The sequence below is a fragment of the Fundulus heteroclitus genome, chromosome 13 (assembly GCF_011125445.2).
Source record: "Fundulus heteroclitus isolate FHET01 chromosome 13, MU-UCD_Fhet_4.1, whole genome shotgun sequence".
Taxonomy (NCBI): Eukaryota; Metazoa; Chordata; class Actinopteri; order Cyprinodontiformes; family Fundulidae; genus Fundulus; species Fundulus heteroclitus.
The window spans coordinates 40,129,412-40,144,480 of record NC_046373.1 but is presented as its reverse complement, the minus strand read 5'-3'; the positions used below and the strand labels follow the sequence as shown (position 1 = coordinate 40,144,480).

Genomic DNA, 15,069 nt, shown 5'->3' with positions numbered 1-15,069 from the left:
CTTATGGGGTGAGATGCTCTGGTTTCATTTAAAACACAATCATCTGCATACATAGATTTCTTTTCCTTCTAATGTTATGAACTAAAAAAAAAAGAAGTAAAATCTTCTTGTAATTAGTGTATTTATCCTTGATTTGAGCAGCAAGGTTAAATGATCTACCAGTGGAATAAGATTTTTGCCCTTAAAATAGGAACAACTCATATCCATCATCTTATTTCAGGTGCACTATATATATAACTATCTTATGTTATGGGTCAAAATACTCATTCCATTGGCAGATAATCTTATTTATCTGCTCACATAAACAACATATTCGGTCATTTCAAGAAGATTTTACTTACTTTTAGGTCCCTTTTTGCAGTGTGGTGAAGACTTTGACTGGAACCAAACTAGCCGTCGTAATTAAGGACCTTCTGTGAGAAGATTTTTAAGCCGTTTTTATGTTAAAATGAAGAATGATACCCGCAGCACTGCAAATACGGAGCTAAAAATAACTGAAATATTCTTAAAATTAGTGTATTTTTCCTTGATTTGAGCAGGTAAATAAGATGATCTGCCAATAGAATAAGATTCTAAAATAATTCACGTAAAATAGGAACAATTCATCTCCATCATCCTATTTCAAGTGCAGTATATCTAATTATCTTATTTTAGGGGTCAAAATACTAATTCCATTGGCAGATAATCTTATTTACCTGCTCAAATCTAGGACAAAAACACTAATTTTAAGAACATTTTACTTATTTTTAGATCCGTTTCTGCAGTGAGGTTTTTTAGAGCTTAGGAGTCTTTTTATGCCTCAATAAAATAAAGCAGCTTTCTTTTAAAAAAAATTTCAAGTTCTGGACGGGAACAGAGCGGAGAAGCTGCCAAAGTCCAAATATAGACTTTTAGAGAGGAAATGTGGAGCAGGATTAGTTAGCATCACTTTAAAACATCACCAGGAAGGTCTGGCTGCTTGGCAGGAGAACCACAGGTTCTGTTTGATAATATTAGCAGAACGGTTCAGGTCCGGGGTCTCACCCTCGGCGTCCAGCAGCCGCGTCACCCCTAACGACTCGGCGATCTCGAAGGCCTGCTCCAGGTTCTGGTGGTTGCTCTGCCGGGCCACGGCCTCCATGTCGATGAGGTCCGGCCTGCAGGCAGAGAGGGAACAGGTCGGTGTCTGGGCGCTGGAACCGGACCGCAGCTCGACCCGCGGCGCGACCCGCGGCGCGCTCTCACCTGTAGCGGTGCAGCAACGCGTTGAACATGCGTCCGTCGCGCCACGACGAGCTGAAGTTGGTGCAGCGGAGGCCGGGGTAGCCCTCTGTGGCCTGCTGGCTCCATAGCAGCAGCTTCTCCTTGGCGGTGAGGTCGGCCGACTCGCCGCAGACGTAGATCTCAGAGATCTGGAGGAGAAACGGAGACAGTAAGACGACACGGCGCAGGAAAACGATTACGACGTGCGTCAGACAAAACGTCTGAAGCTCAAGATGTGGAGCTCAGTCTGAAAACCAGGAGGACCAAGTAGGGCTGGATGATACAGAAAAAAAAGCATCTCCATAAAATACAAATCATCTTGATTGATATCTATAATTATCAACTAATTCGAAACATGTATTTTAGGTGCAGCTTTGGTTATTTTATGTTGTTTTTAAATACAGACACAAACATTGAATTCAAACTAAACCCTTTATTTAACCAACTTTTTACCACATCAGCAAGTTTTTAAAAAAGAAAAAAAGAAAGCATGCTCTCTGAACTCTTTGAAGGGGGCGGAGCTTGGTTCCTGGATCTGCGTTGTGATTGGTTGAGAGGATGTAATGATGTAATGTTAACCTACACGATAGGCTAGAATGCAAAAGGAACAAAAACTGTTATTCTATTCAACTCTTTATTCATCCTTATATATATCGATATACGTCTATCGATTGATATATATCGTTATTGAATTATCGTCCTGTCCTAGGACCAAGGTGTCCTGAGGAGGAAGCAGGGAGGAAGTCCTCCTCATCCTCAGGGTGCAGATAAGCAACGTCTTTCTGTGTGGGCTTCCTCTTCAGTTTGGTGGTGAACCTGGATTAATTTGGCCATATTTAAATTAAACTAAACTCAAATCAAGCTAGTTCGAAGCATTTTTTCAGTTATCTCAGTCTGTACTGTCACTTTCTCTTTAACCTACTGTAAAAACTAGAAGTTTAGATTTAGTTATGAAGTCTAAACTCAGATCTGAGAGACGTCTCCTCTGTAATGTTTAGTTTCCAGTCAGAGAAGCAGTTGGATTATTTCACTGCCGTCCTCAGAGACCAGCCGGTTACCAACAACAAGACACTAAAAGCAAAACTCTGCAAGCATTCTGCACTCTTAGAAACTCCAAGTACTCAACTAAATGTACTTAAGGGCTAAAAAGGATTTAGATATTAGATAATTCTTTATAAAGATATATATATATATATATATATATATATATATATATATATATATATATATATATATATATATATATATATATAGATGAGAAAAATGAAGCAGCTGCAGAAACAACACGTCAGAAATCATCTCAGTCACTCCTGCTGGTTCCTCTCGCCTCACCGTCTTTGACCATTGATACGGATAATTAGTTGGTTTGAGTTATGAAGTTTCATTCATGCATGATTAAATACATTTCTCCACTGCAGCATCTAAATGGACCCACTGCTCCCCCCCCCCCCCCCCCCCCCCGCCTTCTCTGCAGTTTTCCACCTTCCTTCGTGATCAACCTGCTCCTCGCCACATTTTAACTCTCGCTTCGTCAGAGACACAGAGAGGAACCTGGACTTAAAGAAATCATTAAACGTCTCCAGTGTGACGCACAAATGTTTCATGTATAAAACATTTCTTTATAAAAAAAAAAAACCACAGAGCATCTGACTGCCTTGTAATAAAAAAAAAACCCAGAACCTTCAGGCATTTATAGAGAGACACTTTTAGGATGTTTTTCTTCTTTTTCCAATAATGAAAGGTTCAGCTTTCATTCCATTGGGGTTATGTGAGGTAGCCATGAGCAGTCAGTATCTTCCCAGGAGACATCTTGTTCCTGGCCTTTTTTTGCACTATGGTGACATTTAATAAATGATTTCCTCTCAAAGTTAGGTTCATTTATTGCAGAGGTTCTAAAACTTTTACTGGCCAGGGACACCTGAGCAGCGATGGAATTTGTCCAAGGATCCCTTTAGATTCTCCATGCTGATAGTATTTTTTAAACAGCCTTTTGTACTGTTAAATACATTAGGATTTATGTATGTTTTTAAAAATATATATAAATACACCTAATATTAAAGGTTTGGTGGTGATCAGATATCTGACCCATCGTTACACTTTGTGCTATTTAGCTAGTTAGTTGGTCATCACAATTGATACATTTTCATCTATAAATTCCTTCTTGGTTTATTCGTCTTTAAACCTGAACTCTTCAACAGGAACTAAAAATGCTGCTTAAATTTCACTGAGAGACTTTATTACTCTAAAAAAAAAAAACATGTAAGTTCTCGCTCTTGCTCCTAAAGTATTTGTTTTTGTATTTTAAACATAGCAAAGCTGTATTTTAGTAATTCTGGTGTGGTTCTGTGAGTTTTTAAATATATGCTAACTAGAGATGCCCGATATTATCGACCAATATTAGCATAGTTATGTAATATCTGTCCATATCCTTATCGGTTTTCCCCCGATAATGAAAAGGTGAGAATATAATGCCTAAATTTTATGAAATATTCTGAAACGAGGACGCAACGCTCCTTAATGACAGTATCTAGTGGGGCGTCACAGTGAAGGTGGGTTATGCTTAAATTTTGTGACTGCCATGATGTGAAATTAGTTTATATCGGCATCGGCTTATATCGGAATCAGAAATTCATCGTTTGAAATATCAGCATATCGAATATCGGCAAAAAAAGGAAATATCGAACTTCCCTAATGCCAGCGTGTCTTTTCTAATGGAGACTAGCTGTATACTTAAAGGTTTATTCATTATAAAAAAAATACCTGCAGTAGAAAGCAGCCAGTGTGACCTCAGTTTAAGGACTAAAGAAATAAATCTAATGAGATGTTCAAACTCCCGCTACAACCAAATCGATGCTAACGCTAGCGCTAATCCCCATCTCTGACTTCAAGTAGGTCCGTGCGGCGCTTAGAGAGCGATTCTTTCCTCAACGCTGATTATTTTCCACTTTATCCAGAAACATAATTCCAGACTGGGATCTTTAAGAGCCTTTTATCATCACCGGGTTGTGCCAATAAACAAATGGGATCCTAATGTTGTGTCCAGTGATGCTGCTGCAGATCAGAGAATAATTGTAGGTAGTGATTTTTTCCAGTGTTGAAAGGGAAAACAAACAAACAGATTCACTTCATCCAAAGAAAACCAAAGTTTCTCTTTCCTGGGGAACTTCTGGCAAAAACGCAGCTTCCATGGAAGCCAGTAGCTTTTGGACCATCGTCTTTTGGACACCGAGCAACAGTTTTCCTCTGAATTCACTCCGTTTAGGACCGTTTGTCCCCATCGACGTACGAGCAGCGACTGTCAGCACTTGGCTGCTTGTTTCTGTCATCAGTCGACTCCTGTCAGACCTCCCCTCTCTCTGCCTGCTGCTCCTATGGAGCTGGAAAAAAGTCCGGACAGCGCCGGGAGACTGCAGCGACGGCCAAAAAACGCAGAGCGGGAGGGAGAGAGGAGGCCAACAGGAGAGGATTCCTACAACCCAGAGGCTGTGAAGTTCAACACCTACATGCGTGTATGCAGAAATAACTTCATGTCCCTGCAGCAGATACCAGCAGGTAAAGCGGTTATTAATGCACCGAGCGCTCACTGAACCTCTGATCCTGCACGTGACGACTGATGCAGCGGTCTGTGAGAAGCTGCATCACTTCCTCGTCCTCCGGGTCCTGCTGCCCGCGTCTGGAACCACATCAGACCAGCGCTCGTATTTATTCTGGAGCCCAGCTCTGCTCAGCTTCTGGATGATTCTGCAGCTTTAGAGACTAAAATCTTTACAGCAAACCCTCAGGTTCCACAAACACACCTGAAGCTGACATAACCTGCATCGTCTAAGCGCTCCAGGGATGCAGGAAAAAGCCTTGAGATGACGGTAAATATTGCAACGACGATAACAGCTGCAGTATTTACCTACTTTCTTCCTTCCCCTCTCCCTCCTCTGTGCTTTCGTCACTCTGTGACCTTCAGGGTTTGGGCCGATATGTCCTGCTATTAAATATTACAGTAAGCATGAAAACACAAACTCTTACATTAGCCAACAACTACTGGACTCCAAGCAGTCCTTGGCGATATGAATATTGCTCACTAGAGCTGGACAATTAGTCACTTTTGCAATATAATTGCAATTAAAAAATGGCACAGGTCTGCAGTTTTTGGCTACATAATTAATGGATCAGACGTGTCCTTTAGGTGTCATTAACGTGTTTAAAAAGGTTTTGCACCACATGGAAGGGAAGAGAGTTGCAGCAGTGAGATAATTTAGTCTTCTTATTTGTTTCAGATTTTATATAATCTTACTTTTTTATCAGAAACTTTCAGGAATCTCACTAAGCATTAAGTACCAGTCAGAGTGTCTAATACATAGATTTGTTTGTTGGTTTCACTTTATGTTCAACAAGGTTTCATGTCCAAAATGTTAAATTTCTTGTTTTAAATAGTTTATAAACATCTTTATCTACAGGACATTTTTGTTGCTTGTGGTTAATGCTGAAAAAAAGTATAAATTAAATCTAATCACGCTGATATTGCCGTGACGGTATAAGTGGGATTCACTGGGCAGCTCTAACGAGCTCTAATCACGGTTTTGCATGTCGATCTCAGACCCTGCCAGAATAAAAGCACCCGCTGAATATAAACTCTGCTGAAATCGATCTGAACACACATCTGATTAAATGATTTATTACACAGCAGAGGACCCCGCCCTCCTTCAGAGACGCGTCCTCTTTGAAGTCAGGGGAACGACGATAAAAGCAGAAAGAAAAAGGCCGGATCAATCGTTTAACTGGATCTATAAAGGCCCGGGATGGACGGATGATGGACGGATGATGGATGGATGCAGACGGAACGGTGGGCGGAGAAATGAGACAAAGCAGCTCGATGAATTTCAAATCCTTTTTAAGAGGCAGCTGCTGTTCAACCACAGACTGAAACAGTGTGATGAAGAGGAGCGCTCTGATGGTCCATCTTCATCTCTGCAGAGCACATGAGCGTTCATCATGACTCAGCAGGTTTGTGTGAGCGGCTGGGCGGCACCGCTGACCTGAGACCAGCTTCAGGATGCTGGACGGACTCAGACGGACCAGAACCAGAACAGGCGGAGCGCCTTCCAGAACACCTTCATGATTACACTGATGCCTGGAGGTTCTGTCGGGTCATTTCTTTATGTAAAGCTAGCATTCACATAAATAAACAATAACCTCACCCAAGTATTATTCATAAAGTCATCAGAGTCTTATAATTCTTATAATAATTCTTATAATTTTGGCAACAAACCTACATTCTTTGCCCTGTTGAGTAGAATATGTCACCAGATTATTCATCAAGATCCAGAACATTTATTTTTTTGTGCAGACACAGATGGTGCCAGTCAATCATCAATAGAAGCTGTAAAAACTCTGCTACTTTCTCCTACTACTCTCCAATGTTACTTTATTTGGCATTTCCTCTTAAACGTTATGTTCTCTCCCGGTTCTTTCTCTTCATAGTAGCTTCATCTAACCTGGCGTTCTGTTTAGCTGCATACTGCCATCAACATCTTTATGTTCTCCTATAGATGCTACAGTCGTTCAGTCCCGTTTCTCTTCTAGACGTAGCTATTGGCTGAGCTTTTACTGCAACTCTCTGTCCTCTCCTTCATCCTGTAGACCTGAAAACTGGCTCAGAGTTTATCTGCTCAGCTGTTTCTCTACTTGGAGCTAATCTGCCATTACCTTTTTACTTTTCTCTTACATAGAAAGTACCACTGGATCTTATTTCTGCTCTGTCTTCTCAGACCCCCAGTGGGTCGTGCCAGATGGTCTTTTTATTCCTCATCCTTGAGTTGATGTTCTGCTGCAGGCTAAGTCTCAGCTAATGGCTCACTTTGTTGGAGCTATAACCCTGTTTTCAGTTGGTCAAACCACTTTATACTTGGTAGTTTTATCAGATTCAGCTACATAATGGCACTTCACACGGCTCTGACTCATCTGCAGCATCCGAACACTTATGCTTGGATGCTATTCATGGACTTCAGCTCAGCCCAAACATTCTTATAATGTTGGGAACACTCGTGCTCCCAAACATTCTGGCCCTGAAGCTTAACGACCGCAGATTATCCACACCTCTCTGCTCCTGGATCAGTGACTTCCTCACCAACAGACCCCAGGTGGTGAGGATAGGGAACATCAGCTTCACTGATCCTCAGGAACACCGCAGGGCTGTGTCCTCAGCCCAGCTCTCTTCTTCTCACCCATAACTGTTCTGCTGTCCACCTCACAAACACCAGTGGTGAAGTTTGCGTATGACACCATTGTGGTGGAGCTCGTATCAAACAACGATGAGTCCCACCTCAGAGAGAACAGGAACAACCTGATCCTGAACACCAGCAACACCAAGGAGGTCGCAGTGGACTACAGGAGGTCCATGAAGAATGAACACAGTCCACTCTGCATACAGCGGGAGGTGGAGGAGGGTGTGGACAGCATTAAGTTCACCTCCAACCTCTACTAGACTGTAAACACCTCCCACCTGGTGAAGAAGGCCCAACAACAGCTCTTCTTCCTCAGGAAACTGAAACGGACGGGACTTTCCACTAAGCCGTTAAACTTTTACAGAGCTACAGTAGAAAGCATTTTGTCTTGGCAGAACAGTGTGGTATGGGAGCTGCACAGTGCAGGATAGGGCGGACGGTGAGGTCAGTACAGGGGATTATGGGATGCCGTCTACAAAACCTACACACAGTCTATGCCGATGTTGTTAGGCAGTGGAATCAACCATTTAAAAAAAATCATTATGGTAACACAATGATAACAAAGCTTCTTGATTCTTCATAATGGGGAACAAATTATGTTTTTATGACAAGGTGACGACAACACTGATTTGTTCCCTGAGTTTAGGTTCTTATTTTATTCATAAGCCTGCAGTAAATGTTCAGGTTCTGGACTGAAACCGGGTTAAAAAGCAGAAACTCTGAAGATGGATCAAAACCAGTTTAAATGTTAACAAGAAAACTGGTTTTGTGGATGAAAAATACCCCAAGATTTCAGCTTATAGCTACAGCTAAGCCCAAAATTATTCACACACAATTATTCACAGGCTTATAATGAAATCTTTTAATTTTACCAAAATGTTGTTTTGACGGAGAAGAGCATTAAAATTTTGGATTTTTTACAGAACCTGTGGAGGCAGCTAAAGATTAGGGCGATGGTAAGGAGGCCATCCAACCCAGATCTCATCAGCAAAACACCCAAGAAACAAGAGAAATGTATTTATAAGAAGAGCTCAACACTTAATAAAATATAAATAAAGAGATTTTTTTTCTTCTGTAATCCTGTAATATTTTCAGATGTTTGCCTATTTTCCTCTTAGAGACAAATGTCTTGGTTGAAAGAAGATCATTTTAGACCTAAATCGGGGTCAAGGGGTATGAATAATTCTGGTTTTAACTGGTAAACTCAGCGTTATTTCAACATTTCTTGTTGCTACTTTAAAAAAAAAGGAACATTTGGAAATGTCACTGGTGCTGAAAACAACCTGCAGCTTCTTAAAAAAGGTAAAAAAAAAAACTGCTTTAAAAGTTTTTATATATATATATATTTGATCTGATTTCATCCTGTGTTTCTGTTTACTCCTGCTGCAAATGACCTTTTCCTGCGTTCTGTTTGAATTTGTAGTAAATGACTAGTTTCAGCTGACAGGCGAAAGTGAACCTCGTCATTACAGCCGATGACCTTTTTCCCAGACACTCAAACAACCATTCTGCCTCCTACAGACGTCAGCAGCGGGTGGGGGAGGGGGGTGGGGGGTGGATGGAGGGACAGCCTGGGCCGGGTTGATTAGACCAAAGAGGACAAAGGCGGAAAGAACCGAGAGCTGATGAAGGTCTTGGTGATCCGATAAGAGCAGAAGGACCGCATGACTGCTGCTGCAACAAGCTGCACACGTAGCTTTTAGAACGAGATCCAGGAAGTGAGTTATGCTCCACCTCCTGGGAATAAATGACCAGAACAGTGGGAGCGAAGGAGAACCGCTGCTGCTATTGTACTATTCCAACTCCTGATATTATTTTTGATTTAACGAGACAATCTCTTCTGCCGGTTTAAGACAGAAACTCCCGTCCGGCTCCCCGTGACCACAAAGGTCGTTCTTATTTAGGCTTAACGGGCCGATCGAGGAGAACCTGAGAACCAGAGAGGCGGTTCTGCTCTGAGCTGGAAACACATGAGACACCAGAATGTCTCTTTCTACAGGGAAGCCAATTTTAAATCAACTGAGAGGGTGAGAAGAATCCAGAGACCACATTTAAGGTCCAGAACAGTGGACCACACTGTGCAGCACGGTGGTGGCAGCATAATGCTGAGGGGCTGCTTCACTGTCGCTGCTGGACAACGTCAGGGAACCAGAAAGGAAGAGGACAACCTTTAACTTCCCAAACCTCGTCTGAAAGCTGGACTCTATCCAGTTCTGGAGCGGAGAACGTTCAGCTGCACTGCAAAAACGGATCTATTAATGAGTAAAATTTTCTTAAAATGAGTGTATCTGTCCTTGATTTGAGCAGGTAAATAAAATTATCTGCCAATGGAATGAGATTTTTGCACTTAAAATAGGAACAACTCATCTCCATCATCTTATTTCAAGTGCAGGATGTCTAATTATCTTATTTTAGGGGTCAAAATACTCATTCCATTGGCAGATAATATTTTTTACCTGCTCAAATCAAGGACAAAAACACAAATTTTAAGAACATTTTACTTATTTTTAGGTCCGTTTTTGCAGTGTGCCGGGACTCGTCAGCTTCACGGAGGGTTTATGAAGAAAAACAAAAATGAGTTCAAACTAATTCTGTGTTTTGATTATTACTGAAAAACATCTTGGTCGACTTTTGACCCGGTTGTTTTGGACCTGCTCCTGTCAACTCGACAACGGCTGCCCCTCCGTAAAGCGCCGTTTCTCTCTTACAAAGGTTTCACTTCGGGTTCTAAATCTGGACGGTCTCCGGTCACAAACCTGCGGCAGGTGCTGCGCGGCCGGCAGTCTCTGCGGCGCCAGCGGACTCTCCGCCATGGAGTCCAGCCTCTCAGACGAGCTGCCGGCCAGGCCCCCCCAGTCCGCCTGGCTGGGCGTGGTACCGGCCGTTTCCGGAGACGTCAGCGGAAGATCGCTGGAGTAGCCCGACTCCAAAAGAGACGCCTTCCCCTGGGGGTCCAGCCTGAACGCCGCCATGGCGTCCGGCCGGGTGGAGGAGGCGGGGGAGTCGCCCGCTGACGTCGGGCTTTTATTCCCGTCCGCCGTCTGGACTTTCAGAACATTTCCAGGAGGCTCCCTGTGGACGTCTTCGTCTGTCCGGAGCGGGGAGCCCAGGTCGCTGGGGTAGACCGTCCTCACCACGCAGAGCTTCCCGTCCACCTCCCGGATGTGGACCACCCCTTTATGCTCCTCCGCCGCCGGCCGAGTCCCATTTCCCCCGCCGTCCTGCTCCTCCTCCACCCTCCTGTGGATCCACGGCTTCTCCAGGACCCCCTGAACCTTCTCCCGGACCCGGCACACCCTGCCTCCCCCCGGGGTGGTGCTGCCGAGGGCCGGCGCCGTGTTGACCGGGGTGGTGGTGGTGGTCTGGCTCGGGATGCTGGAGACGTCGACGATGGCGCTGACGGTGTCCTCCTCCCCGGGGAGGCAGAAGACCCCCCTCCAGGCAGGGCTGGGCTTGGGGGTCACTTCGAGTCTCCTGCCGCTCAACAGCCCCCCCGCGGCGCCGGGGGACAGAGTACTTCCGGGCGGGTCGGTTCTGGAGCGACTCAGGCGGGATTCAGGCGCTGCTCTGATGCTCTCTGCCTCTGCGGGTCCTTCCTCCTTCCCCCGCTCCTCGTCCGGCTCGTCGCCTCGCCGCCGCTCCCGGTTCTGTCTCTCCTCCTCGGCTCTCCGGTTCTTGTTGCCCTTCTGCTTCCGTCTGAAGCGCAGACGTTTCTTTGGTGAGAGAGTCGGCGCCGCGTCCGGGTCCGCCTCACGGAGAGGCCGGACGCAGCCCATGGAGTTCCCCATGTCTCCGGCGGCGCCACGCGGGGGAAAGACGGCAGTCGGCGTTTGTGCAGCTGGACTCGGTGAAAGGACGGTTATTACGGGTGGAAACCGGCCCAGTCCGGGTCAGGAGTCGGATTTGTGGACGAGCTGAATTAAGGCAACATGTCGGGCGGAACCAGGACTCGTTTTCAGCCCATCGGGGATCCTCCAGGCCGGAGAAACGAACGGCACACAGCTTCACGGTCCCATCTTCCCCTCGTCACTGAAGCTACATCCCAGAGAGAGGAACAGCCGTCTGATCGCCTCCAGTTTCATTCCTGTCACCAGAACCAGAACCAAGGGGCGCTGAGATCCGTGGCCGGGTCCGGGAGCGCGGCCCGAGCTCATGGATCAACGGCACCGCGGCCTCGCTGTGGGAACGTCAACGCAGCAGAGGAGAGATCAGAATCCAGACGCTTCCTCCAACGGGCCGCTCCGTGTCTGGTTCTGCCGGCTCGGCCCGTCCCGCAGGCTGGATGTGTGTGACAGCGAGAGCCGACGGCCAATGATGCAACAGTTTGCAGGGAAGCCCGGCCGTTACGCCGGCAGCTCGTTAGAGACTCGATCAGTTCCTCGGGTCTAATCCGGACCGTTCAGGCGATGATTCGGCGCCTGTTTTCATCCCCCGCCGCGGCGCCGTCGCCAGCAGCTGACGGGAGAATCTGAAAGTGACCCGGAGTCTCCGCAGGTCCGAAGACGGGGAGACGAAAACCCGCCGCCGTGTCAGTCCCTGAGGTTCAACGCTGTCATGATGCCAGGAGCCGGCGACCCTTTCTCCTCATCAGGTGGTGCAGTGCGACGCCGCAACAGCTGGAGAAAACCCACAGTTTGCCGGACTTGGATCAGGAAGGAGCGCCTTAAACACGCCTCAAGTCTGATTTCTCCTAATCAGCAACAGGCCTCAGGGTGAGGATCTGGACTCGGAGGCAGAGGAGCCGGAGCAGGAAACACTTCTGGGCCTCCGTTAGCGACGGCGAGGACTTCCAGCTCCAGAACCGTTTCCCTCTACAGAAGTGCCGTGTATCTGGAGCAGAGCCAAAGGGACTCAGAGTTCCAGTGAAGGATGGTCCTGGGCATCGAGCAGAACCGCAGAGGAGATTAAAACCCCGCGTCCCCCCCCCCTCCCTCCCTTCAGAAACAAAGACGGGTGGCGTCTCCGGCTAAAAACGAAACCTTCAGAGCCGAGCTGCATCCGATTGATACGCCGGAGGAGCAGCGAGCGTCCTGCGATGTCTGGGCGGTCCCCCCCCCCCCTCTCTGATCAGCCGGTGGACGTACGTCTGCGGCTCCTGTTGATCCGCCGGCAGCCGGCCTGGATCCGCCGCTCCCTCCGCCGCCGGCACAGCAGCTCGGTTTATCCGCGGCTCGCAGACGCCGGCAGAAGGAGAGGAAAAGCTTTTATCTCCTGGCTGCTGCAGCTTCCCTCTCTCCTCTGCTTCGTCTCTCAGCAGCACACCCCTCCCATCCTCGGCTCTCCTCCTCCACCAATCCGCTCCCTCATTACTCCTCTCTCTCTCTCTCTCTCTTGCTCGTTCTCTCTCTCAGCTGTTAGGGAACAGCTTTCTCTGCCACAAACACACACTTGACCCAAAAGCTTTGCTGAACGTCAGGCTGCAACTCGGTTTAAAAAAAAAAACTGCCATCTGAGGACAAACGCTTTATTCTCTGAGTGCAATCAATTAATGGACAATTATAGTGATGCCCAGAGCGTGCAGAGCAGGAGCGGTTTGCATGATCTGAATTAATCTGCTGTTTGTTCACAGCCCTGCCGACGCCACAGGAAGTGAAACTGCGCACATAATCTGCCTCCAGTAACGTAAAGCAGACGCTCTTCCTCCATTATCTCACTGGAAAACGCATCCTTAGGGTGCAGAGGATGAAATTCAGACCGTGGACAGACCAGTAGCTGAGCACTTCCAGGATTTGTGACCATCCCATCCGTCTGAAACGGCTCTGAGGAACGACTCCACCCTCAACCACGCCGGCTTTAGTCCCTCTGTGGGGTTCCCACCCCCCACCAGAGCACATAGATTTATTAATATAGCAACGAGACGCGATCCTGTGCTGAGCTGCAGGCGTAAATGGAGGGAAGGGAAAACGGAGTGAAATCGATCCTGATCCATCATCTCAAGGCCGCCAGGTCTCCGTAAGATCCATTAGACGTGGTCTACATGCTTAAATGTGAACATGTGAGGTTCTCTAAACTCTAAAGTGGACAATTAGAGCAACAGGTGGAGCTGGTGGGGAACCAAGTCTCTCCTCGTAGCTGTTGATCATGGCGGAGGGAACATCGTTGTTCTTGAAACATCAGAACATGTGAACTAAGAACACTGCAGAAAGGGAATTAAAAGTCAAATTGCCTTGAAATTGATGTATTTTTCCTTGATTTAAATAGGTAAATAAGAGTATTTACCAATGGAGTGCATATTTTTGCCCCTAAAATAAGCTGATTAGATATCCTGCACTTAAAATAAGATGATAAAGATGAAATGTTCCTTTTTTAAGTGCAAAAATTATTCCATTGACAAATAGTCTTATTTACCTGCTTAAATCAAGGAAAAATACATTAATTTCAAGAAAATACATACTTTTAGTTCCCTTTTTGCAGTCAATCTGGTCGGATCTGACAGAAAACTGAACATGGGGGTCGTTACTGGGGCTTTAAGCAGGAGAGGGAGCCAAAAACCATTAGAGCAGAAACGGTTCTACCAGAGAAACGTTTAATCCTTCGCCTCGTGGAAAAGTTAAGGCAAGAAAAACCTCCTTCCTATCATGTTAAATATCCAAAATTGCTGTGAAACGACGTGGCTCAACATTTCTTGCTTCTTTTTTGTTTAAAACGCCAGTCTTTATTAATAATATTCCTTGTTTTTTTAGATTTGCATGTTTAAAACTTCCCCTCTAACACAAACATAAATGCATGTAAAGGTCTATAATGTATTTATTAATTTTGCCCCAGTGATGAGCAGCTTAATCTTTAACAGAGACCAACTCTGACAGGTAAGGAGATAATCTGCTTGTGTCTGAGGTAAAACCTTCAGCTCCAGTGATTGGAGGGATTTCCTGTGACAAGCAGCCTGATCAGCCAATCAGAGGCAGCCACAGGGCAGCAGGAAGACAGTCCACAGTGATGGTGACACCTAGTGGTGGCACAGGGTAACTGCATTAAGGAGGACGACCAGATCAGAACAGCCTGTTTAATTTCTGCTGAGGAAAAGGTAGCAATTAGCCGCAGCTCGTTAAGATTTTAAAATCTTTTTTCTTTTCTTTTTTTCAGTCTGCAGCTGCTGAGATCCTTCAGCATCAGACATAAAGTCTGCAGCCAGGTTCTGATATCTGAGGGTTAGAGCTGAGATTCTGACATTTAATCATGGGGAAGTGGATTCAGTGCTTTAAAGTTTTCCGTCCTCAGTCGCTTATCCAGCCCTCGTTTCTTTACATTCTCCTTCCTAGACGTTCTCCTGATACCTGCAGGTCGGACTGAGCGGTTTTCACAGATTTCTGCAGGTCTAAAAACTAAAACACCTGTGGTACCTTTTACATCTCCGTTTTACTGAACTATATGAGACAGATTAAACCAAAAACAGTAGCAGAGCAGACACTTTGCACTCTCCTAAACCTGCAGAGGACATCCATCTGTGATGTAACGGTGACCTTCAGACGCCCCGAGTAGAAAGACTGGATTATGAAGACTTTCACAGCAGCGGGCAACATCTTCTAAACTCTCTGAACTCCTTCTGTAATCCTCCTCCAGCCTCAGCCTCCTCCATCAGTGAGATTAAAACCTCCCTCATCTAATCTCA

General features: G+C 45.8%; 1 protein-coding gene across 16 annotated transcripts in view; it reads right to left on the bottom strand.

Annotated features, from left to right (window-relative positions):
* The window catches only part of macf1a (microtubule actin crosslinking factor 1a), a 315,238-nt gene that overhangs the window by 174,258 nt on the left and 125,911 nt on the right, over positions 1-15,069 (bottom strand). For 10 of the 16 annotated variants that reach the window (XM_036145768.1, XM_036145773.1, XM_036145771.1 and 7 more), the window contains exons 1-3: positions 10,217-11,263; positions 1,225-1,391; positions 1,024-1,136 (exon numbers count right to left, since the gene is read on the bottom strand). In XM_036145768.1, the coding sequence (XP_036001661.1) occupies positions 1,024-1,136; positions 1,225-1,391; positions 10,217-11,248 (1,312 nt within the window). In that variant the 5' untranslated portion in view covers positions 11,249-11,263. Of the gene's footprint in view, positions 1-1,023; positions 1,137-1,224; positions 1,392-10,216; positions 11,264-15,069 lie in introns of those variants that run through there. The other 6 variants (XM_036145777.1, XM_036145778.1, XM_036145779.1 and 3 more) reach the window with 1 other exon arrangement.